Source organism: Gymnodraco acuticeps, unplaced genomic scaffold (genome assembly GCF_902827175.1).
Source record: "Gymnodraco acuticeps unplaced genomic scaffold, fGymAcu1.1, whole genome shotgun sequence".
Classification (NCBI taxonomy): Eukaryota; Metazoa; Chordata; class Actinopteri; order Perciformes; family Bathydraconidae; genus Gymnodraco; species Gymnodraco acuticeps.
Genome location: NW_022989914.1, coordinates 235,377 through 259,710, shown reverse-complemented (window position 1 = coordinate 259,710; position 24,334 = coordinate 235,377). Strand labels below are relative to the sequence as shown.

The 24,334-nt window shown below is 40.8% G+C and overlaps 1 protein-coding gene across 1 annotated transcript in view; it reads right to left on the bottom strand.

The window, feature by feature from the left end:
- Positions 1-24,002, bottom strand: part of LOC117542229 (solute carrier family 26 member 9-like) — a 35,753-nt gene extending 11,751 nt beyond the window's left edge. The window contains exons 1-10 of the mRNA XM_034209795.1: positions 23,878-24,002; positions 22,469-22,608; positions 18,000-18,110; positions 17,445-17,620; positions 14,143-14,307; positions 13,434-13,586; positions 4,797-4,879; positions 4,190-4,337; positions 3,566-3,679; positions 2,934-3,011 (exon numbers count right to left, since the gene is read on the bottom strand). Coding sequence (XP_034065686.1) covers positions 2,934-3,011; positions 3,566-3,679; positions 4,190-4,337; positions 4,797-4,879; positions 13,434-13,586; positions 14,143-14,307; positions 17,445-17,620; positions 18,000-18,110; positions 22,469-22,608; positions 23,878-24,002 — 1,293 coding nt within the window. The remainder of the gene's footprint in view (positions 1-2,933; positions 3,012-3,565; positions 3,680-4,189; positions 4,338-4,796; positions 4,880-13,433; positions 13,587-14,142; positions 14,308-17,444; positions 17,621-17,999; positions 18,111-22,468; positions 22,609-23,877) is intronic.
- Positions 24,003-24,334: the final 332 nt, after the last annotated feature.

The following is a 24,334-nucleotide window of genomic DNA, read 5'->3' as shown; positions in this document are numbered from 1 at the left end:
TTTTATGTTAATGGGGGGGAAAAAAAAGATAAATATACCAATTTTAGGAAAAGTAACGAAGTTTGAGCAGTGTGGGTTGTAGACTGAAGCATCCTTTGTGCATCAGTCAATCCTCTCAGTAAACACAGAGCTAAATCCCAGATCAAATGCAAGCTGAAGGCTCTTTACCTCATTCACACCAACGCAACTCCGGTTCAAGCTCCGTGCTAGAGCTTTTCAGGTTCAGAACCGGTTCTTCGGTTTAGCTCCGGCTCTTTCCACACTGCCCAGAGTCCGACTGGTGCTGCGTCATTGCGTCATTGTTTGCGTCATGACGTAACCGTTTGCGTGCCTGCTTCATAAAGCCAAACCGTGTGGAAACCCCTCACAGCTGACCCCGACAACAACAACAATGGCCGATTGTGCTCCAGCTTCCTCTGTACCTCTTCGGAAGACCAGATTCCCAGTAGGTAGCTGGTCTCTTCAGTGGACCACTGCTGCTTGTTTAGTTTCTCCATCGTTGTGTACAAGCTGGATAAAACGCGGGCTTCTTGTTGTTGTTCAGGAGTTAATCCCGCCCCCGCCCCCGCCTCGACGTAAGCGTGACGTATGCGGTGCTTTTGCTCTGGCCGGACAATTTTTTGGTGCTTGAAACGAACCGGATTCCGGAGCTAAGAGGCTGCTCCGCTGCGGTGTGAACAGGAAAACCCAGTGCTTTTCAAGCTCCAGCTCCGAACCGGCCCCGAAACACCGTTGGTGTGAATGAGGTATGAGAGCAGCTTTTCTCTCACTGATTGTGCTGTTATGTTAAATGTTTGTTGTTTGTGTTTCATGTATTTGTGTCTGTTGATGTTGGTCATGGAGCTGCTGTGACGCAAGTCAAATTTCAGACTTGATCTGACAAATAAAGTAATATCGTATCGTATATTGATAGACTAGAGTTACACATATTTCAAAACGCGAAGTGTAATAACTGCAGTGGCCTCCCCGTCAGAATGACAAAGATCCTCAGTGAAGCTCAAGCCCTTGTTTCACTACATTAAGTACAACTTATTAAAAAGATCAGTTCAATGCAACTAATGTCGTCTTAGTGTTATTGCATGATGTTAAAATTAGTTTGCCATGAATTTAGTGATGGATTGTAAACATTTGAAATGTAACATTTAAGTGTTTCTCAGTTACAAGGTTGTTGTTTTAATTAATCAGACACTGATGGTGCAGCGCTGTACGGTACCTCTTTATATAGGCTTTTTGTCCCCAACAAATAGTTTTTGCGTTAATCAGGGGGTACTTGGCTGAATTTCTTTTTCAAAAGGGGGTACATTATTGAAAAAAGTTTGAGAACCACTGAGTTACACAATACAATACAATAAAGCCGTATTAATAAAGGACTTTAAAACCTCCAGACCAAAGTGCTGTACAGTCAAATAAACAAACAAAATTCACTCATCTCAGCTCACACACCATAAAACAAGTACAAGTAAAAACAATAGACAATTTAAAAGCAATAAAGCATGTTTAAGCATGATCATCTCACTTCCAGCTGCTCTGCTCTTGTTATTGATGAAACTGAGCTATTAGACACTACTGTCTGTCAAACTGATTGTTTGTAATTCAGTCAGACAACTCACGTGTTCTTAATATGTTCATTAGAGCAGCATATAGTTGAATTTGGCGTCTAGGCTCGGGCCTCATCACTCCACAGATTTACATATTAAGTGATGATTAGATACTGTAACTATCCTCCGAGCCTACAGGTGGAAGCTGGGGTGCTGGTGGGGCAGGCAAGCAGCACGTGAACGCATCAGCAATGTGAAAGAGCCTCAGCATAGCGAGGCAGAGGCAGCAGAGCTGGCAGCTTAAATAGAGCAAGTTAAGGAGATTGTGTTTGGTTGGTTGTAAGAGAGACACGTCACGTGTTAAAGGTGACCTATCATGCAAAATGCACTTTTGTACGTCTTTGATACATGAACATGTGTCCCTGGTGTTCCAGGGAACTCACCAAGGGTCAGAAAACACAACCCTCTCTATTTTCCTCCATACCCAAATCTCTAAAAACGGGGCTGCAATGGATCTGATACAGACTGATCCAGATTTGAACACTTCTGTGACGTCACAGAAGTGGCGCTACGGCTATTGGGCCAACTTGGGCTCTAGGTGCATCAATGTACCTAGAGCCAGTTAGAAGAACCCGCAAAGCCAACTCTTTGAACTTCGAGCGAATTTTCGCAACTAGTGACACTCTTAAATACTCCTTCTTTCCGAGAACAATCAGAGAGTGGAATTTGCTACCAGAAGAAGCTGTCATCGCAGAAACCGTGGAGAGCTTCCGGCACATTTTAAGAGACATTTAGCGGGGATCATCCATCCCCCACTGAGCGTGATACCTCTGGGTTCTGCTCAGTATTAATCCAGATCCAGATCCACCAATCAGGAGGAGACAGCCACGGACATTGCCGTTTGAAAGCGCTGGAGACGCTGTAGTACATATGCCAGGCCTGTAGATGGTGCTGTTCTCACAGAATCAGCCCGTGCTAAGACAGTGTGAAATTGAGCGAAATGAGGAATGGCTAAAATACATGATTTGTTTGGTATTTTGAAAAATAAAAAGTATAAATATGCGTTATATAGGTATGGTCCTACACTATATTATTCAAATATAGCACGATAGGTCCACTTTAATGTATCATTGGTGCTCCAGTTGACCGCCTGAACTAGCTCGCAGGCTTCGCCCCATTACTTCATGAATTTATTTAACAGACTGTACGTGGTTTGTCATGCTTTGCTTTCTGTTATTTTGTTCACGCATGTCTGTGAGACGTCGCTTTTGTCGGGACCCCCTTGAAAACCAGATGGTGCATCTCAAGGGGGTTTATCCTAATAAATACATTTCTATAATAAAAGCAACAATCTACAAGATGTCAAAACGTTATCTTGCTCCTCTGTGCTCTTACCTTGGGAAGAGGCTTCAGGAAGGCTCCCAGTGAGAGCATGGTCACCATGACAACCAGCATCACACACAGACTGGCAAACTGAGAGAGGAGAGACGCAGGAGCAGAGGTTAGCAGCTGTTATGGTCTTATAGTGCAAGCTTTCTGTCAGGAAATACACACAATACATGACCTCAAGTTCAGTTTATTCACAAACAGTTATGATTCAAATTAAATAAGACAAATTGCAGAAATTTAGATTAAAATATATGTAAAAAGAAACATTAACAACCAATGATACACCTAACAGTAACCTGAAATCCAACTTATCTAATTATATGTCGACAGATATGTGGAAAGTGGAAATTTAGTACTTTGATTACAAAGTAGAGTAAATAGTTTCGAAGTCACCAGACTTTAACATACAGTATTTTAGTAGCTCTTAGCATATAAAGACATTTTCACATACAGTAGTTATGACTCTAATTCCATACACTCTGCAGACCAAACAAAGGTGTGTATATTTAGCTCAGTCATTTGTATCGCTTGAAAATAAGCATTATTCTGCATGCAAGACAAATAATAAGTTGGACAGGGTCACAGTCTGTAATTTACCATATACACATTGTACATAATGTATTTATTATAGGAATCACCTGAGATGTTCCCCCTGCGCTGTCCACAGCCAGCGTCACAGAGAGAGCGCAGCAGATCACATGGATCTTAAAGAAGGAGCCCAGAAAGTTACTGCAGCCCAGAGCCAGCATCTCCTGCTCAACAACACGCAAGATGTGTTCACAAAGATTAAAATAAACACACATATGGAACTTGTAGCTTTGGGGTTAAGAGAGATAGATGGCTTTTAATCGAATTGTTTTTATAAAAAAAATAAAAATGTCATTATAATTGTATTATATTTTGTATTCTTATTTTAAATAGTTTTTTATTCTTCATTTTTTATTTGTATTTTATTCTTATTTTACTATTTTTAATTACTTTGTTATTCTTATTTAAAAAATGTTTTTATTATTATTCTAAATTATTGTTTTATTCTTATTTTAAATATTTTTTATTCTTGTTTTATTAAAAAAAAAGGTATTCTTATTTTTTATTCTTATTTTTTTATTCTCATTGATTAGTTGTTATTTATTACCTGGCAATGGGGAGTTTTGGGAGACGGGTAATTGTTTGTTTGTGAGGCACTTTGTGTTATCTTTTGAGTATGAAAAGTACTACATTAATAAAGTTTGATTTCATGTAATGAGTAGTAGTTTTCCCACCTGGTTGGGGTCCACGTCATATCCGTGCTTTGCAGCCAGAGTGCGTCCCATGGCGAGATTAATGACGTACCCGACCACAGCGAGAGAGAAGGCCGTGCCCAGCATCTCCTCCCACTGACCCACCTTAGGGAGGATGGGGGCTGGGAACCTGCAGAACAAAGAAACATCTGTAGTAAATATGAGTTAAATAAGAAAAAAGTCAATATCAGAGACAAAATATATATTTCTGAAAAAAAATCGAATTCTCAGTTAAAAATCGAAATCTGAGAAAAAAGTAATAATTTAAAAAATATGAGAGAAAAATCTGAATTCCGAGACAAATTTAAAAAAGTCTAATTCTGAAAAAAAAGCCAAAATCTTAGAAATAAGTCAGAAATCTGAATTCTGAGAAAAAAGTTAGAATTCTGAGAAAAAAGTCAATATATGAGAAAAAATATCTAATTCTCAGTTAAAAGTGGAAATCTGAGAAAAAAGTAATAATCTAAAAATAAAAGTCAAAATATCCAAAAAAAAACCAGAATCTGCAGGAAATATGAGCTGCACACGTCCTTTAATAGAAGATGCATCCATTGATTCTTTAATTTAAGTTTGATGATGTATGCTTTACCCCAGAGCGATTTCTCCCACTATGTCCATGTGATATTTCTCAGGAAGATGCAGAGGGCCGGAGATCGCCGTGGAAACGACCACCTGCAACAGGAACATGGATCAGAAATCCTTAGTTCGTCACACCAAAGTGTTACAAGCAAGAGAGGGTGCAGGTACATTCAGTAGACTAGCAGATTACATAAAGAGGCAAGCACACAATCAAATAAGTAACTATCCCTCTTACACAAACTTTAAACTGTAAACTAACGGTGCTGTTAGACCTGACAGCTGCCTTCGACACTGTGGACCATAGCATCCTGTTGTCACGGCTCGAACAGTCCGCTGGCATTACAGGCTCTGCCCTTGCATGGTTCAGGTCCTACCTGACAGACCGTAGCTTCTCTGTGCAGCTAGGTACCTTCTCCTCTGCCAAAGCTCCTCTTACCTGTGGGGTTCCCCAAGGCTCGATTCTGGGCCCCATCCTTTTTCTACTGTAAATACAGGTTCAATTCTCACAAAACACAAAATCCCCTTCCATTGTTACGCTGACGATGTACAGATCGATCTGCCACTCAATTCAAATGTCAACTCATTACAGCTGTTGATGAACTGCTTAGCCGAGATCAAATCCTGGCTGAGCCAACATTTCCTCAACCTCAATGAGAGCAAGACTGAGGTTATCTTTTTTGGACCCCAACCTCCAGCCTCCCAGGTTGATATTCTGGGCTCCCTCAAAAATAATATCCTCCCCTCTGTCACGAACCTTGGAGTGACCTTCAATAGCGCTTTTAAATTCGATAAGCAGGTCAGCAGCGTAGTCAAAACCTGCTTTTTTTAAATACGACTATTGGCCAAGACCAAGTAGTTTTGATCTTTTAAAGACCTAGAAAGGGTTATTAACGCCTTTGTTACCTCAAGGTTGGATTACTGCAACGCTCTGTATGTGGGTATGGACCAGGCGTCAATTAAACGTCTGCAGCTAGTGCAGAACGCAGCTGCACGTCTTCTCAGTGGCCACAAAAAGCGTGACCATATCACCCCAATTCTGGCTTCACTGCACTGGCTTCCAATTCGGTTCAGAATTGATTTTAAACTCCTTTTTATTTGTTTTTAAAGCACTAAATGGGCTGGCTCCGGCCTATATAGCTGAACTCCTCCAGCATTACACCCCGACCAGAGCTTTAAGGTCTGCTGACCAGCTGCTGTTGATAGTGCCCAAGACCAGGCTCAAAACCTGAGGGCACCGAGCCTTCGCAGCAGCTGGCTCTAGGCTCTGGAACACTCTGCCCCTCCATGTGAGGTCGGCCCAGACCCTAGGGGTTTTTAAATCTACGCTTAAAACACACTTCTTCTCCCTGGCCTTCTAGTCAGAGCGGAGCACGACTCCTGACTTTTCCGTGTTTTTTATATATCTGTTGTAATTTATTGTCTTTTATTATGAATGTAGTAATGTGTTTTTAAGTGATTGTAGTATTTATTACATGTACAGCACTTTGGCCCGACCAAAAATAGCTTTTAAATGTGCTTTATAAATAAACTTTGATTTGATTTGATTAAACTACTTTTTATAGCTTCACAATGCAGAAGTATATTAGGCGCTTTCACACCGGAGTACTTTTATCCGTACTTTTCCCGTTTAGTTCCGATAGTGCCTGGAATTTTGCGTTCACACCAAAAAGAGAACTTAGTTCATGAGAACTTTTACCCCCTTTTTAGTGCCTGCTAGCCTGGGGAGAAAAAAGTACCAATTTCTGATTGGCTGGGTGAATTGCAAACCACGCCCCGTAAAACTCTGAAAAGTTTTGTGAAGTTTTGTATTTGGTGGCATTAGCATTATTAGCATTAGCATTATTAGCATTAGCCCCGCGCACCAACGGAGAGAGAATAAATTATGGCAACACAAAAAAAAACATGGGAGCGGTGGAGTGATGAGGAGGTGTCGGGTTTCTGGCGATTTACTCGGAATGCTTCAGTAGAAGCCTTCTGGGACTTCTGGTGGCAGTATGCGCCGTGAAGTTGTTACCGGCCGGCCAGTAAGCCCAAAGCAGAAGAAGTGACATCAGCGGATTCATTTAAGTGATCTTCCCTCAGGGAACTTATTCCGGTGTGAACGTGATCTGTACTTAGTTCCATAGGGGTACTAAGTGCTGGGCACTCACCCCTAGTTTCCACCGGGTCCGTCTGCGCCGTGTTACGGCTGCGCCGCGGTTTTGGTCCGACCTCCTCTAGCGTCATAACCCACCGGGCGCGTTTCAGAAGCATTTCAGAAGCGGAGCGTCTTGCCTGCCAGCTCGCAGTTTTTGTTGATTTGCCTGCCCGACATTACCTTACGTCTGCGTCGCGTAAAAAATAGGATTCATCCTAATTTTAGCGGAGCCCTGCGCCGAGACGCTTCTGGGACGCTTCTGAGCCGTAACGCGCCGCGTGTGGTGGAATAGCACCCATTGACTAGAGTGGCTGTGATCTCTGGGGGTAAGTGCTGGGCACTAAGGACGGCAAAGTACTTCGTGTGAAAGCGGCTATTGATTTTTTTTGCCTTTGTTCTCAGATGATGATTTTTTTGGAAAAAAAGTCAAAATATGTGAAAAAAGTCTGAGTTCTCAGAAAAATCTGAAAAAAACCTGGAAATTAAATCTAAGAAAAAAAGTCAGAAATATGAGAAAAAAGTCAATATCTGAGAAAAAAAAATCTATTTCCTAAAGGGTTAAGAATCTAATACTGAGAAAAAAGTAATAATCTGAAAAAAAGTCTAAATCTAAGAAAAAATCTGAATTCGAGAAAAATGTCAAAATATGAAAAGAATATGAGAAAACATTAGAGAATAAATTAGAAAAAAGTAACAAATATGAGAAAGTCAGAAATATGAGAAATAGTCAGAAACTCAAGACCTGGGAATAATAGTCAATATGTGATTAAAGATCAAAATCTGAAAGAAATATTCAAAAGCTGAGAAAATAGTTCAAATCTGAGAATAAAGTAAAAATCCCAAAAAGGAAAATCCTGAGACAAAGTCAGAATCCTAAAAAAAAATCTGAATCCTGAAAAAAAGTTAGAATTCTGAAACAAAAAATTCAAAAAAATTGAGAAAAAGTGAAATCCAAAATACGCACTGTTAGTTCCCTCCTAGGGGTACAAAGGGAAGTAGCAACAATATAAAATAACCGGGCGAGAGAAAAGAGGAGAGGAAACTGATTGCTGAAGCCACGAGGTGATGTTTAATAATCAAAAGAAAAAGTGGGCTCACCAGCCAATTTGCAAAACAAACTTAAGGTAACTCAGAACAACTTTCTCATAAAAGAAAGTGACTAAGTTAAAACAATACACAAGGATACACTGGAGCACTTCTAACCGTTAACAAAAACACAGGCCTCACACAGAGACAGACACCATGCTGCACACATGCAGCCAGAGGAGAAGGAGAGAGAGCGACTGCAGCCTTCCTCAGGTCCTTTATGGAGGCCCTGATTGAGGATTGAGAGCACCTGGAGGAGAGGCTGCACCTGGAGGGAGACAATCAGGGGGAGAGGGAGAGACACACACACACACACCAGCACCCACTACGGCACGTAACACCCCCCTCCATAAAACCAAACAAGTGTTTGGCCAGTTACCAAAACACACACATTACACAGTTCACAAGCATACTATTGAATGCTTGGAAGCTGCCACCTGCTGCTTCCAAGCCACACACTCTGCCACTAAATGACCAGGGTCAAGACAAGAGAAACACAATCTCTTAGTGTTGGGACCTGGGAGAGAAACAGAATGAGCATGTGCGACACCTGTTACGAGCTCCCAAGGAGATCGTCTCGGTCTTCCCTGGTCAGTGCGGCCAAACCTAGCCACACGCGACGCCACGGTGGTTAGGGCCATCACCCGACCGGCTGCGGTAGCCATACCGTGGACCAGATTATTTATCTGGCCCACGCAGCGGTCCAAATAATCACTCCCGTCCTCAGGCGGGGGGCGGGAGTGTCCTGCTGAGGGGAAATCAGTGACACTCCCAACACACCTAGATTATTGTCCGCCGCCGACATCTGCGCCCCGAGCCTGAATATCTTATCCAGATACTCAAGCATCTCGCGGTCACGCGACAGCAGGGGCTTGGGCCTTCTCCCCTGTGCCCACCCGGCTGCCTGCGGAAGCAGATGGGCCGCTAGGCTTTCTCCAGTGGCGGCACACCGGGACACTCCGTGTCCGAGTGGCCCTCCACTCTGAGGATTCCAGCCCAAGTATCCACCGGAGCCTTCGTTCTCAGTGCCTGCCGCCACGTGGCCTCCACACACCGCCAGATGTCTGGCAGGGGGGGTGAAACGAAGGCCGGCTGTGCTGGACCGGCTGTGCTGGACCGGCTGTGCTGGACGGGCCGGGCCATAGAAGCCCTGATGCAGGCGGCTCACCGGCCTCGGTGGCAACAGTGGGGGGGAGCGGCAAGCCTGCACGCTCCCCCGCCATAGTCACCCCTGCCGAGAAGTCCTGTGCCGATGGCCTTCCTGGCGGTCGCCGGAAATTCCCAGACAACGAGGTGTTGTCATGGTCGTCCCTCTCCCCGACGCTCGGACCCACCCGTTCCGCTGGAATGACGAAGACGAAGGGCACTCCCTCCTCGAGGTCCTCCATATCCACCGCTCTGGGTCCTTCACCAGTGAGACGTAGCACCCCTCAAACCGCGCCAGCCTTTGATGGCGGCCGGGGCGAGGAATCCATTGGCAGGCGCTGCAAACGGGCCCAGGATGGCCTTTGCGTGGTCGGACCCCAGGCACTCGATGCACCGGCAGTGGGGGTCGTCACCTTCAATGGAGCCCGGACACGAAGGACAGGGGCGCTCCACAGGTGAGTCCATTATTCTTCGTATGCTTTTTAAGTTTCTTTATCTGTCTCTCTTCACTCAGTTGTTCACTGCCTTGCTGAAGAGAAAGGGATGGCAGTGAGGAGGCGAGGCCTCCTTTTATGCGGTGAGATGCACGCGCATTCAGGTAGGCCCGCCCAGGGGCCGGCTACGTCTAGAAAGTCTCAGTGGATTAATGCTTGCATGATAGGATCGAGGGGAGTACCCATAGAGTCCAGTAGAGGGCGGAGCCTGTGAGAGATATAACCCATTTCAATACCTCTCACCACAGTATTTGCATCACAGGCAGACTCAGCACTCAAGGACAGGGCACCGGCAAGGATGAAGGACTGTGAGCCACCACTGTCTCGCAACACCGTGACCTGCCGCTAGTGTTAATTTTGTTGACTAAAACTATGACGAAATATGTTCGTCAACAACCTTTTTTTCCATGACGAAAACGAGACGATGACGAGACGGCACCGACGGCAGTAAACAATAACTGTAACGAAATCATCATGCAATATCGTTGACGAAAAGTGACGAGACGAAAATGTAGTTTACTAAATAAAAACTATGCCAAAATCTCTCTTTACTTTCGTTGACGAAAAATGAGGAGACGAAATATTATCAAAGATAACTTTACATCTCTGATAGTCAGTTTTTATCCCAGCAGTTCCATTTCCGGTGCTGCGGCAGGGCAGCAGCTGTGTGTGTCTGTACTGCGCGCGGCGGTAGATTTGAATTACACCGGGCAGCGGCAAAATATGAACTGTCAGGAAGACTCGGGTCTAACTCATGGTCTCTAACTAACCTTATTTAACAGAAAATAAAATGGCAACAACAGGGCTTGGGAGCAGTGGTCGCACTCGCGTTAACCGAATACCCCCCCGTCAGCGCGAGTGAGTGATAAATTGTGCACTCGACGGATAATAATGGATTATGACGGAAATGTTACGATCCTGTCCGTCAAAATGACTGACAACGAAAAAGTCTAAAGCCACCACTGCTTGGGAGAAAGAAACGATGTGATATTTGGGCCCATTTTCGCTACAATGAGGCGGAGAAAAAAAGCGAATGCATTGTTTCATCAGAAGGGAAGCAATGTGGCCATAACACAGCTGGTAAAAACACCACAAACCTGACCAGATACTCTCTGCAAAGCTGCTTTCTAATCAACCTGTGTTTTTCATCAAATAAGGACAAGTGGGCTCACCAGCCAATTTGCAAAACAAACTTAAGGTAACTCAGAACAACTTTCTCATAAAAGAAAGTGACTAACTTAAAACAATACACAAGGATACACTGGAGCACTTCTCCTAACAGTTAACAAAAACACAGGCCTCACACAGAGACAGAGACACCATGCTGCACACATGCAGCCAGAGGAGAAGGAGAGAGAGTGACTGCAGCCTTCCTCAGGTCCTTTATGGAGGCCCTGATTGAGGATTGGGAGCACCTGGAGGAGAGGCTGCACCTGGAGGCATAATTGCTAGTGATGGCGAGATGAAGCCTTATGAAGCTTTGAAGCTTTCCAGCCAATTGGTTCGCAAAAGGGTTCATCTCATGAGGCTTCATCATGGGCTTCATTTGAACACAAACCCCCTGTTGGTCAAAGTGTGTAAAACAGGCAGATTGGACATCTCAACAGTGTGCTCTATCTCATACCGAGTTCCCAATGAGTAAAGCCTTAGAATACATCTAAACAACGAACATTAAATCATATTTTCATGTTAACAATATTGTTTTTATTCCAGTTGAATGATTGTGATTGAAAAGCCTAAGGAGGCTGGTAAACATTACAAATAGGGATTTGTATTCCTTAATAATATTCATAAACGTAACGATGTTGTAGCCTGAGAAAGGCTAAACCATATCAAAGAATACATTTATTAACTACATTATCTCATTTAGCTGTAGCTTTTATAAACAACAAAAAAGACGTATTGACGAGTCGTTGAACCAGAGACCCTGCGATCGTGAGTCAACTGCTTTCCAGCTGAGCCACAGCACACACGCTGAATCTCCCTGAAAATACTGTAACATATTTATTCCTGTATTTATTCATTCATGTTGTTTTTCCTACATTTATTTATGCTTGTATCTATTTATACTTATGACATGTTCCGACCTCTATATAGGTGAGGGTCTGAGCTCTCTTGATTCCATCGTGTCACCGGGCCCGGGTACAGGAGGGGTAATATGGTTCTTATTATACATCCATTGGTATTATGAGCGTTGTGGTTCAACGGTTCAACCGATCTGAATCGCTTCCTGAAGCAGTCACGTGGTATCGACAGGCAGCGAGGCTTCGTTTGTCATCGATGACGTCACTGGCCCAAAACGATACAAGCCTCGATACATGCTTCACAAAAAGCTTCGGGGATTACTCGACACACGCTCCGAAGCCTCGGCGCAATACGTAACATCACTAATAATTGCCTACCCTCCCGATTTTCGCGGGAGACTCCCGATTTCATTGCCCTCTCCCGGTTTCCTCCCGGGGTCATATTTCTCCCGCATTTCTCCCGATTTCTGACTAAATTGGATTTAATACAGCTACACCATTGTTTGGTTTCCATGGTAGCGCGTCTCTTTAGTAACGCGCGCAACTGAAAGTCTGACGGCCCGTCCACACAGCGGCGTGCGTTGACGCTTGCCGGCGGGCGTGTCTGACACTCGACCAACAACCAATCACATGAATCTCCAGCCCCTGACACACAAGCAGCGGTTTGATTGGCTAGAGCTTGTACTGGCATATGATTTGATTGGCTGACGCTTCTGCCGAGGCGTCAAAAGTTGAACATTGCTCAACTTTTGCAGCGAGCCACGCCAGCAACGCTCCGCGTCGCTTCCCACGATGCAGTTCGGCTAAAAGTGACGTCACCCCATTCAAAGTGAATGGGCAGAAGCGTTGGAAGCTTCAACGCACGCCGCTGTGTGGACGGGCCGTGACGGAGCCTACACACGGCGGCGTGTCTTGAGCTTGGGGAGTCAACCCGAGCAACGTGACCAACAACCAATCACATGAATGTCCCGCCCCGGACATACAAAGCAAAGCATTCATGCTACATCCATGCTGGCTAAATATACTGTCTATGCTTGCTAGCTGTCCATTCAAACGAAGTACACTGGATATAAACTCCCCAAACAGGTGAAAACCTACCAGTTTCACCCACTGTCTCTGCCACCTCCCCCCATGCCTGGCTCCTCCGGTTTGTATCCCTGTATGTAAAGAGGGACTGGTCATAGAGTACCGGGTGATTCCCTACCGCCACGATAATTTTCTCCTCCATTTTTTGACATATGGGAAATAACTGCGGTCTGGCTCTCCCAACATACACGCGGTTTGATTGGCTAGCGCTTGTGCTGTCAGATTTGCATACGCGGGATTTGATTGGCTGACGCCTCCGTCGAGGCGGCAAAAGTAGAACATTGCTCTACTTTTGCAGCGAGCACCGCGAGAGAAGCTATGCTTTGATCCCACAATGCAGTTCGGCGAATCGTGACGTCACCCCATTCAAAGTGAATGGGCAGAAGCGTTGAAGCGGCAACGCACGCCGCCGTGTGTAGGGGCCAAACTGAAAAAAGAATCGACAAAACTCCCCCCTGCTCACTCCTTTCCTGTATAACACAGGTCCAGTCCACACATATGCATCAAGACAGTGCACTTACAACTACAATAAGGAGAGGCTGCACCTGGAGGGAGACAATCAGGGGGAGAGGGAGAGACACACACACACACACACACACACACACACACACACACACACACACACACACACACACACACACACACACACGCACACACCAGCACGTAACACTCACAATAATGATCTCCATGGGGAAGGGGAAGGGCAGTTTGTGGCGGTATCGAGCGTTCAGCTCCTTCACCGCTATCAGCACGACGCTGCTGACCAACGCAAACACCAATGAGGCCACATTAGTTTCAGGAAGACCCCGGAAGATATCCACCAGAGTCTGCATCAAAGAAGGAGAATCCCATATTTACACAGAAACCATTCTCCCAAAGTGATTCGATGTTTTCTGAGCACATTATCTCAATCCCATCTTTATTCATTTATATAGCACATTTAAAACAACCACAGGTGACCAAAGTGCTGTACAGGGAACAAAACAATATAGAATAACACAATGGGAGTACAACATTTAAACAATAATAAAAAACATGATGGAAAGCAAAATAACTAGAAACATTTAGAAATGTCAAAATGTCATGTTCAACTATAGTTTCAAGGCTTTTATTGTCATGTGTGCAAAGCTGCAGTGTAGTTATGACAAGGAACAGCTGAGGTCACAGGCTCCTCCCACAGAGCAACACAATAACACAGATAAAATAGTGCAGGTAAATAAAATAAAATAGTATATAATAGAAAGTGCAGAATAGTCTATATTGGAATATTGATATGAGTTGCAAACAGATGAATGTTATGGATGTTCTTTCAAAAGTGCAGGTGTTTAACAGTCTTTAGTATTAAAAGCCAGTGCAAAGAGGTGATTTGCAAGAGTCACTCACATAAATAGCGGCCAGCGGACCACTGTAGGGCGGCACTTTGATGCCGAAGATGTACTTGAGAACAGCGATGAGGATCTGAAGGCCTGCAGCCGTCATGAAGCCTCGGATGAACGACTCGGACAGATAAATGGCGACAAACCCAAACTGCATGAAGCCCAGGCCGATCTGCACAGAGAAGGTATTATTAATGTGGCATTTTTCAATTAAAACCTCACGTTTCTTTCTAACTTTGCGTTTAAATCAACTGTATAGTTGATTCAATATGTGCTGCTCCTTTAAGAGAGTAAGCAGAGCGTTGGCGTTTATCCGTGCAAACTTTGGGAGTTTCTTTCGCACAGAAAAATGTTTATTGAGCTGTTTTTACTGTTTTTATTTATTTTTCCCCGTTGAACCTCGACACACATGTCTGTTAGTAGTCAGCTATGTTCCCATTAAATACCTACCAGTAACAATCATGATAACCCGTTGTTAAATATGTGTGGACGGTTTTAAATAATGGCGATGCTAATCTTGTTAGCTTGTCAATGGCATATTTAATGGTAAGTTAGCATTCATGCTAATCGTTAGTCAGCTGTATGTAATGCATGAAAATCTCATGTTTGTGTTTATATGTTGTTTTCAGCGATTCATGCTTCAGTGTTTTTTAATGTGACAACGAAAGGCAAACAAATTACACCATTAATGTGTGTTTTGTTTCTGTATGAGCAGCATGAAATGAAAACACAAGTACCTTAAAAAGTGTACGCACTTGAGTAGTAGATGTTCCTTTCTTACAATCGACCATTGCAATTTAGTATTGCTTCCTTTACTAGAGTAAAGGAAGCAGCAGTAGCTCAGTCTGTAGTGGCGAAGGAACTGAAGGGTTGCTGGTTCGAGTGCCAAATCAGACCAACACAAATATAAAGTGCGGACTGCAAGCTTGAGCCTCTTCTCTCCATAATAAAATACAAGTGTTTGTGTTTAGGTCGTAGGCATGTGTATTTGTGCTTTGTGTATAAAATTAACAGAGTGGAAGTCTGAATGTGAACACAAATACCTGTACTTTCTACTTCTTACATGTTGAACACAAATACCTGTACTTTCTACTTCTTACATGTTGAACACAAATACCTGTACTTTCTACTTCTTACATGTTGAACACAAATACCTGTACTTTCTACTTCTTACATGTTGAACTCAAATACCTGTACTTTCTACTTCTTACATGTTGAACTCAAATACCTGTACTTTCTACTTCTTACATGTTGAACTCAAATACCTGTACTTTCTACTTCTTACATCTTGAACCCAAATACCTGTACTTTCTACTTCTTACATCTTGAACCCAAATACCTGTACTTTCTACTTCTTACATGTTGAACTCAAATACCTGTACTTTCTACTTCTTACATGTTGAACCCAAATACCTGTACTTTCTACTTCTTACATGTTGAACCCAAATACCTGTACTTTCTACTTCTTACATGTTGAACCCAAATACCTGTACTTTCTACTTCTTACATGTTGAACACAAATACCTGTACTTTCTACTTCTTACATGTTGAACACAAATACCTGTACTTTCTACTTCTTACATGTTGAACACAAATACCTGTACTTTCTACTTCTTACATGTTGAACTCAAATACCTGTACTTTCTGCTTCTTACATGTTGAACTCAAATACCTGTACTTTCTACTTCTTACATGTTGAACCCAAATACCTGTACTTTCTACTTCTTACATGTTGAACTCAAATACCTGTACTTTCTACTTCTTACATGTTGAACCCAAATACCTGTACTTTCTACTTCTTACATGTTGAACACAAATACCTGTACTTTCTACTTCTTACATGTTGAACTCAAATACCTGTACTTTCTACTTCTTACATGTTGAACTCAAATACCTGTACTTTCTGCTTCTTACATGTTGAACTCAAATACCTGTACTTTCTACTTCTTACATGTTGAACCCAAATACCTGTACTTTCTACTTCTTACATGTTGAACCCAAATACCTGTACTTTCTACTTCTTACATGTTGAACACAAATACCTGTACTTTCTACTTCTTACATGTTGAACACAAATACCTGTACTTTCTACTTCTTACATGTTGAACACAAATACCTGTACTTTCTACTTCTTACATGTTGAACTCAAATACCTGTACTTTCTACTTCTTACATGTTGAACCCAAATACCTGTACTTTCTACTTCTTACATGTTGAACACAAATACCTGTACTTTCTACTTCTTACATGTTGAACTCAAATACCTGTACTTTCTACTTCTTACATGTTGAACTCAAATACCTGTACTTTCTGCTTCTTACATGTTGAACTCAAATACCTGTACTTTCTACTTCTTACATGTTGAACCCAAATACCTGTACTTTCTACTTCTTACATGTTGAACCCAAATACCTGTACTTTCTACTTCTTACATGTTGAACACAAATACCTGTACTTTCTACTTCTTACATGTTGAACACAAATACCTGTACTTTCTACTTCTTACATGTTGAACACAAATACCTGTACTTTCTACTTCTTACATGTTGAACTCAAATACCTGTACTTTCTGCTTCTTACATGTTGAACTCAAATACCTGTACTTTCTACTTCTTACATGTTGAACCCAAATACCTGTACTTTCTACTTCTTACATGTTGAACTCAAATACCTGTACTTTCTACTTCTTACATGTTGAACCCAAATACCTGTACTTTCTACTTCTTACATGTTGAACCCAAATACCTGTACTTTCTACTTCTTACATGTTGAACTCAAATACCTGTACTTTCTACTTCTTACATGTTGAACTCAAATACCTGTACTTTCTACTTCTTACATGTTGAACTCAAATACATGTACTTTCTACTTCTCTCATTTTCCAAACAGCTGGTTCCTTTAGTCTGAATGTGTGTTTGATGCGTGATCATTATTCTTTAGAGTCATTGCGTGCCTATTGATTTGAACACGATCCGTGTATCCATCATTTCCTGGTCTTCTCTAAAGAAGAGGGACCAATGGAAACGTTGTCATGTTGCCGTTGTTCAGCATGGAAACATTCATTAGCTAACAATGACATTATTGTTCTATTAATATAAAGGGAGGTCAGGTACTCTTTAAAACAGCTGCTAGTTATGGGTACTTTTTACTGAAGTAAATTTAGAAGCCCTCTTTACTTTTACTTGAGTAAAGAAGTGTAGTCAGTACTTTTACAGTACAGTCTTTTTAAACACGAGTATCTGTACTTCTAAAGGATGTGTGTACTTTTACCCTCTCTGCCTTCTGCGCAGTAACGCGTTGTTGCAGTACCTGTATGACTGCAGTGAGGCAGGCCAGGGTTCCAGATATTCCCAGACGGACTTCGTTCATCTGCTCCGTGTCGACCACTGTAGCGTTCAGAGTTTCGTTGAAGTGACTGAAGTCTGACTCTGGAGCGAGATGCAGACACACCATGCCCACCATGATGCTGAGCACAGCAAACGTTCCTGCACAGGAAGTGCAAGGCAAGTTTATTTATACAGCACTTTTCAACACAAGGCAATTCAAAGTGCTTTACAAAAATGAAAGACATTAAGAAAATAAAACATATTAGAAACATTAAAAAGCAAAGATAATAAAACATGAATAACAGGTAGGTGAATAAAAGTTACAGAGCAGTGTGAGACGTGAATAGTTCAATTAAAAGCAGCGGCAAACAGAAAGTCTTCAGCCTGGATTTAAAGTCAGAGTAGCAGCGGACCTGCAGGTTTCTGGGAGTTTGTTTCAGGTGTTTGATACATTAATACAAATAAAACATGATATATATATATAAGATGTATCACTGTCATGGTTTGAAATGTGCGGATATAAATCTCTGAGATTTACCGGGGACCATCTGGTGAACCGTGCCCATGAAGAAGTACGGGATGAGGGGGAAGAAGGAGGAGTAGAGGCCGTTCACGGGAGGGAGGTTAGCCAGGAGGGCGAAGGCCATGCCTGGGGGAACAGAAACCTCACATCAATCATCAGATGGCAAAAGTACACACATCCTTTACTCAAGTAGAAGTACAGATACTCGTGTTTAAAAATACTCTGGTGAAAGTAGAAGTACTGACTAAACTTCTTTACTCAAGTAAAAGTAAAGAGGCTTTGAAGTGTACTTCAGTAAAAAGTACCCATAACTAGCAGCTGTTTTAAAGAGTACCTGACCTCCCTTTATATTAATAGAACAATAATGTCATTGTTAGCTAATGAATGTTTCCATGCTGAACAACGGCAACATGACAACGTTTCCATTGGTCCCTCTTCTTTAGAGAAGACCAGGAAATGATGGATACACGGATCGTGTTCAAATCAATAGGCACGCAATGACTCTAAAGAATAATGATCACGCATCAAACACACATTCAGACTAAAGGAACCAGCTGTTTGGAAAATGAGAGAAGTAGAAAGTACAGGTATTTGAGTTCAACATGTGAGAAGTAGAAAGTACAGGTATTTGAGTTCAACATGTAAGAAGTAGAAAGTACAGGTATTTGGGTTCAACATGTAAGAAGTAGAAAGTACATGTATTTGAGTTCAACATGTAAGAAGTAGAAAGTACAGGTATTTGAGTTCAACATGTAAGAAGTAGAAAGTACAGGTATTTGAGTTCAACATGTACGAAGTAGAAAGTACAGGTATTTGTGTTCAACATGTAAGAAGTAGAAAGTACAGGTATTTGAGTTCAACATGTAAGAAGTAGAAAGTACAGGTATTTGAGTTCAACATGTAAGAAGTAGAAAGTTCAGGTATTTGAGTTCTACATTTAAGAAGTAGAAAGTACAGGTATTTGAGTTCAACATGTAAGAAGTAGAAAGTACAGGTATTTGTGTTCAACATGTAAGAAGTAGAAAGTACAGGTATTTGTGTTCAACATGTAAGAAGTAGAAAGTACAGGTATTTGTGTTCAACATGTAAGAAGTAGAAAGTACAGGTATTTGTGTTCAACATGTAAGAAGTAGAAAGTACAGGTATTTGTGTTCAACATGTAAGAAATAGAAAGTACAGGTATTTGTGTTCAACATGTGAGAAGTAGAAAGTACAGGTATTTGAGTTCAACATGTAAGAAGTAGAAAGTACAGGTATTTGAGTTCAACATGTAAGAAGTAGAAAGTACAGGTATTTGTGTTCAACATGTAAGAAGTAGAAAGTACAGGTATTTGTGTTCAACATGTAAGAAGTAGAAAGTACAGGTATTTGTGTTCAACATGTAAGAAGTAGAAAGTACAGGTATTTGTGTTCAACATGTAAGAAGTAGAAAGTACAGGTATTTGTGTTCAACATGTAAGAAATAGAAAGTACAGGTATTTGTGTTCAACATGTGAGAAGTAGAAAGTACAGGTATTTGTGTTCAACATGTAAGAAGTAGAAAGTACAGGTATTTGTGTTCAACATGTGAGAAGTAGAAAGTACAGGTATTTGAGTTCAACATGTAAGAAATAGAAAGTACAGGTATTTGAGTTCAACATGTAAGAAATAGAAAGTACAGGTATTTGTGTTCAACATGTGAGAAGTAGAAAGTACAGGTATTTGTGTTCAACATGTAAGAAGTAGAAAGTACAGGTATTTGTGTTCAACATGTAAGAAGTAGAAAGTACAGGTATTTGGGTTCAACATGTGAGAAATAGAAAGTACAGGTATTTGTGTTCAACATGTGAGAAGTAGAAAGTACAGGTATTTGTGTTCAACATGTAAGAAGTAGAAAGTACAGGTATTTGTGTTCAACATGTAAGAAGTAGAAAGTACAGGTATTTGGGTTCAACATGTGAGAAGTAGAAAGTACAGGTATTTGAGTTCAACATGTAAGAAGTAGAAAGTACAGGTATTTGTGTTCAACATGTGAGAAGTAGAAAGTACAGGTATTTGGGTTCAAAATGTAAGAAGTAGAAAGTACAGGTATTTGGGTTCAACATGTGAGAAGTAGAAAGTACAGGTATTTTTGTTCAAAATGTAAGAAGTAGAAAGTACAGGTATTTGGGTTCAACATGTGAGAAGTAGAAAGTACAGGTATTTTTGTTCAACATGTAAGAAGTAGAAAGTACAGGTATTTGTGTTCAACATGTAAGAAGTAGAAAGTACAGGTATTTGTGTTCAACATGTAAGAAGTAGAAAGTACAGGTATTTGTGTTCAACATGTAAGAAGTAGAAAGTACAGGTATTTGTGTTCAACATGTAAGAAGTAGAAGTACAGGTATTTGGGTTCAACATGTGAGAAGTAGAAAGTACAGGTATTTGTGTTCAACATGTAAGAAGTAGAAAGTACAGGTATTTGGGTTCAACATGTAAGAAGTAGAAAGTACAGGTATTTGGGTTCAACATGTGAGAAGTAGAAAGTACAGGTATTTCAACATGTAAGAAGTAGAAAGTACAGGTATTTGTGTTCAACATGTAAGAAGTAGAAAGTACAGGTATTTGTGTTCAACATGTAAGAAGTAGAAAGTACAGGTATTTGAGTTCAACATGTAAGAAGTAGAAAGTACAGGTATTTGGGTTCAACATGTGAGAAGTAGAAAGTACAGGTATTTGTGTTCAACATGTAAGAAGTAGAAAGTACAGGTATTTGAGTTCAACATATAAGAAGTAGAAAGTACAGGTATTTGTGTTCAACATGTAAGAAGTAGAAAGTACAGGTATTTGTGTTCAACATGTAAGAAGTAGAAAGTACAGGTATTTGTGTTTCAACATGTAAGAAGTAGAAAGTACAGGTATTTGAGTTCAACATGTGAGAAGTAGAAAGTACAGGTATTTGTGTTCAACATGTAAGAAGTAGAAAGTACAGGTATTTGGGTTCAACATGTAAGAAGTAGAAAGTACAGGTATTTGGGTTCAACATGTAAGAAGTAGAAAGTACAGGTATTTGTGTTCAACATGTAAGAAGTAGAAAGTACAGGTATTTGTGTTCAACATGTAAGAAGTAGAAAGTACAGGTATTTGGGTTCAACATGTAAGAAGTAGAAAGTACAGGTATTTGGGTTCAACATGTAAGAAGTAGAAAGTACAGGTATTTGGGTTCAACATGTAAGAAGTAGAAAGTACAGGTATTTGGGTTCAGCATGTAAGAAGTAGAAAGTACAGGTATTTGGGTTCAACATGTAAGAAGTAGAAAGTACAGGTATTTGGGTTCAACATGTAAGAAGTAGAAAGTACAGGTATTTGTGTTCAACATGTAAGAAGTAGAAAGTACAGGTATTTGTGTTCAACATGTAAGAAGTAGAAAGTACAGGTATTTGAGTTCAACATGTAAGAAGTAGAAAGTACAGGTATTTGGGTTCAACATGTGAGAAGTAGAAAGTACAGGTATTTGAGTTCAACATGTAAGAAGTAGAAAGTACAGGTATTTGGGTTCAACATGTGAGAAGTAGAAAGTACAGGTATTTGTGTTCAACATGTAAGAAGTAGAAAGTACAGGTATTTGAGTTCAACATGTAAGAAGTAGAAAGTACAGGTATTTGTGTTCATCATGTGAGAAGTAGAAAGTACAGGTATTAGTGTTCATCATGTAAGAAGTAGAAAGTACAGGTATTAGTGTTCAACATGTAAGAAGTAGAAAGTACAGGTATTTGTGTTCATCATGTGAGAAGTAGAAAGTACAGGTATTTGTGTTCATCATGTAAGAAGTAGAAAGTACAGGTATTAGTGTTCAACATGTAAGAAGTAGAAAGTACAGGTATTTTTGTTCAAAATGTAAGAAGTAGAAAGTACAGGTATTTGTGTTCAACATGTAAGAAGTAGAAAGTACAGGTATTTTTGTTCAAAATGTAAGAAGTAGAAAGTACAGGTATTTGTGTTCAAAATGTAAGAAGTAAAAGTAAAAAGTGGTCAGAAAAAGAAGTAGTGGAGTAAAGTACTGATACCAGAAAAATGTACTTAAGTACAGTAACAAAGTATTTGTAGTCCACTACTTCCCACTTCTGTACATCATGATATTAACAAGACTATATAATATACTGGAGAGACAATACTGCAACTAGATACACAGAAGAGCACTCGAACAAGTATCAAAAAAGTAAATATGAGAACAAATATATTTCTGAGAAAATAATCTGAATTCTGGAGAAAAAAAATGAAAATCTTAGGAAAGTCAAAAATATGAGGAAAAATTAAGCAGCTGAAAAAAGTAATGTTTTTAGCCTCCACTAAAAATAACTTGCGTTTGTTCCATTTGTGGGGTGCATAAAAACTAAAAAGCAGCCTCTGTTATTGCCCAAGCCTATAGAATATATAGATTCAAGATTCAAGGCTTTCATTGTCATTTGTACATAGCCACAGTGTGGATATATAGGTGTTACTCAGAGGCATCAGTGTTTTCTGACCTTGAGGGACCTGGATGGTGCCGGCGCTGACCCCGCTGACCACATCACGCAGAAGACTCTCTCTCGGTTTGTATTTTGGGAGCCAGCGGAGAATAGGCAGGAGTCTGAAGAGCAGAGCCTGCAGTCTGAGAGCCGAGCATCTGCAGGAAAACACACCGGAAAAATCATATTCTGAGAAAAAAAATCAGAAATAGGAACTCTGAGACAAAAGTTAATATTTTAGAAAATATGTATTTCTGGAAAAAAAATCGAATTCCAAGAACAATTTCTAAATCTGAGATCAAATCAACTTCTGAAAAAAAAAAAAAAATCAAAATGTCATGAAAGTCAAAAATACGAGGCAAAAGTAAGAAATGTGAGAAAAATTTTTAAATCATATTCTGAGAAATAAAATCAGGAACATTTATTCTGAGAAACAGTAAATATCTGAGAAAAAATGAAGTTCTGTAAATAAAAAAATCTAAATCTTAGAAAATTCGAAAATATGAGAAAAATAATTATAAATCTGAAAAGAACTCAGAATAAATAATAAATATTCAAAATCTGAGAAAATAGTCAGTTCTGAGTCGAAGTCAACTTTATTGTCGATGTCTCTGTGTGTGTGCACAGACAGAGAGATCGAAATACCTTTTCCCACAATTCCGAATACAAAAACAAATATATATACACAATCAACAGCACATTTATACATATGCACACATTAAAGGTCACCTATCATGCTATTTTTAGGTTTTCAAAAGTGATGATTCTGGTATAAAGCTTTAATAAAAAAGTTAGGGTCTGAGCTCATGCAGGACCCGGCAGCTACTGTCTAAACTAAATGCTGCCGTGATGAAACGCCATATCATGGATTATCAAGGATTCTCTCTGAAACAGTTTGGAGCTCAAAGGCTTTCTCTCTTGCCGGTTATACCACAAGGTGAGTTCCTTTTTACTTCCTGCTTCTTCACACACATGCTCTCCAGTACAGGTTAGCTCTGAGTGTTAGCAATGCTAACGTAAACACCGACCATATTACGTCCAAAACAGTCGAGCATTGTTTCTGATAGCAACGTTTCTGATTGGGCCGTGGGTCCACATTTCAGATATTACATCATATCGGACGCAAATCTGGATCAGCTCCGTTGTTCCCCGTTTTTAGAGATTTGGGTACGGAGGAAAAGAGAGAGGGTTTTATTTTCTGACGCTGCGTGAGTTCCCCGACACACCGGGGGGTTATGTATAAAATACATCAAAAAGTGCATTTTGCATGATAGGTCCCCTTTAAGACATAAATATAAGCACAACAATCAATACACAAAATACCAGTCCCTTCAATATCTTTGAAAAATGTACATTAGTGCAAGACTGTCCATAGCAGCGTAAAAAGTGAAGCTGTGCAGAGAGAGAGTGATCATGTGACCATGTACCTGAAGAGCTTCTTCACCTTCTCTCCGACGGGGAACTGTCGGCTCTTCTTGTCAAACTCTTGGTCAAAGTCTGGAAGGTTAAACGCCGGCCTGTCAATCACATAACGAGGGCGGCGCCTTTGCATGGCTGCAGCCAATCGAAATATTAAAAGACAACAGAAAACTCTCAAAGTCCTCAAGGTGCAATTAAAGAATTTACATTTCCCCTAGACATATTTAAAGAGTCCCTATTATGCTTTTTGGGGTTTTCCCTTTCCTGTAGTGTGCTCTATAGATTTTAGTGCATGTAAATGGTCTGCAAAGGTTAAAATCCCTGTGTTCCTGAGTTAAAGTATAGAGACACTACATATACACCTGAACATCAGCAGGAGAGGACTCTTTAAAGTAGAGACACTACATACTGATATACACCTGAACATCAGCAGGAGAGGACTCTTTAAAGTAGAGACACTACATA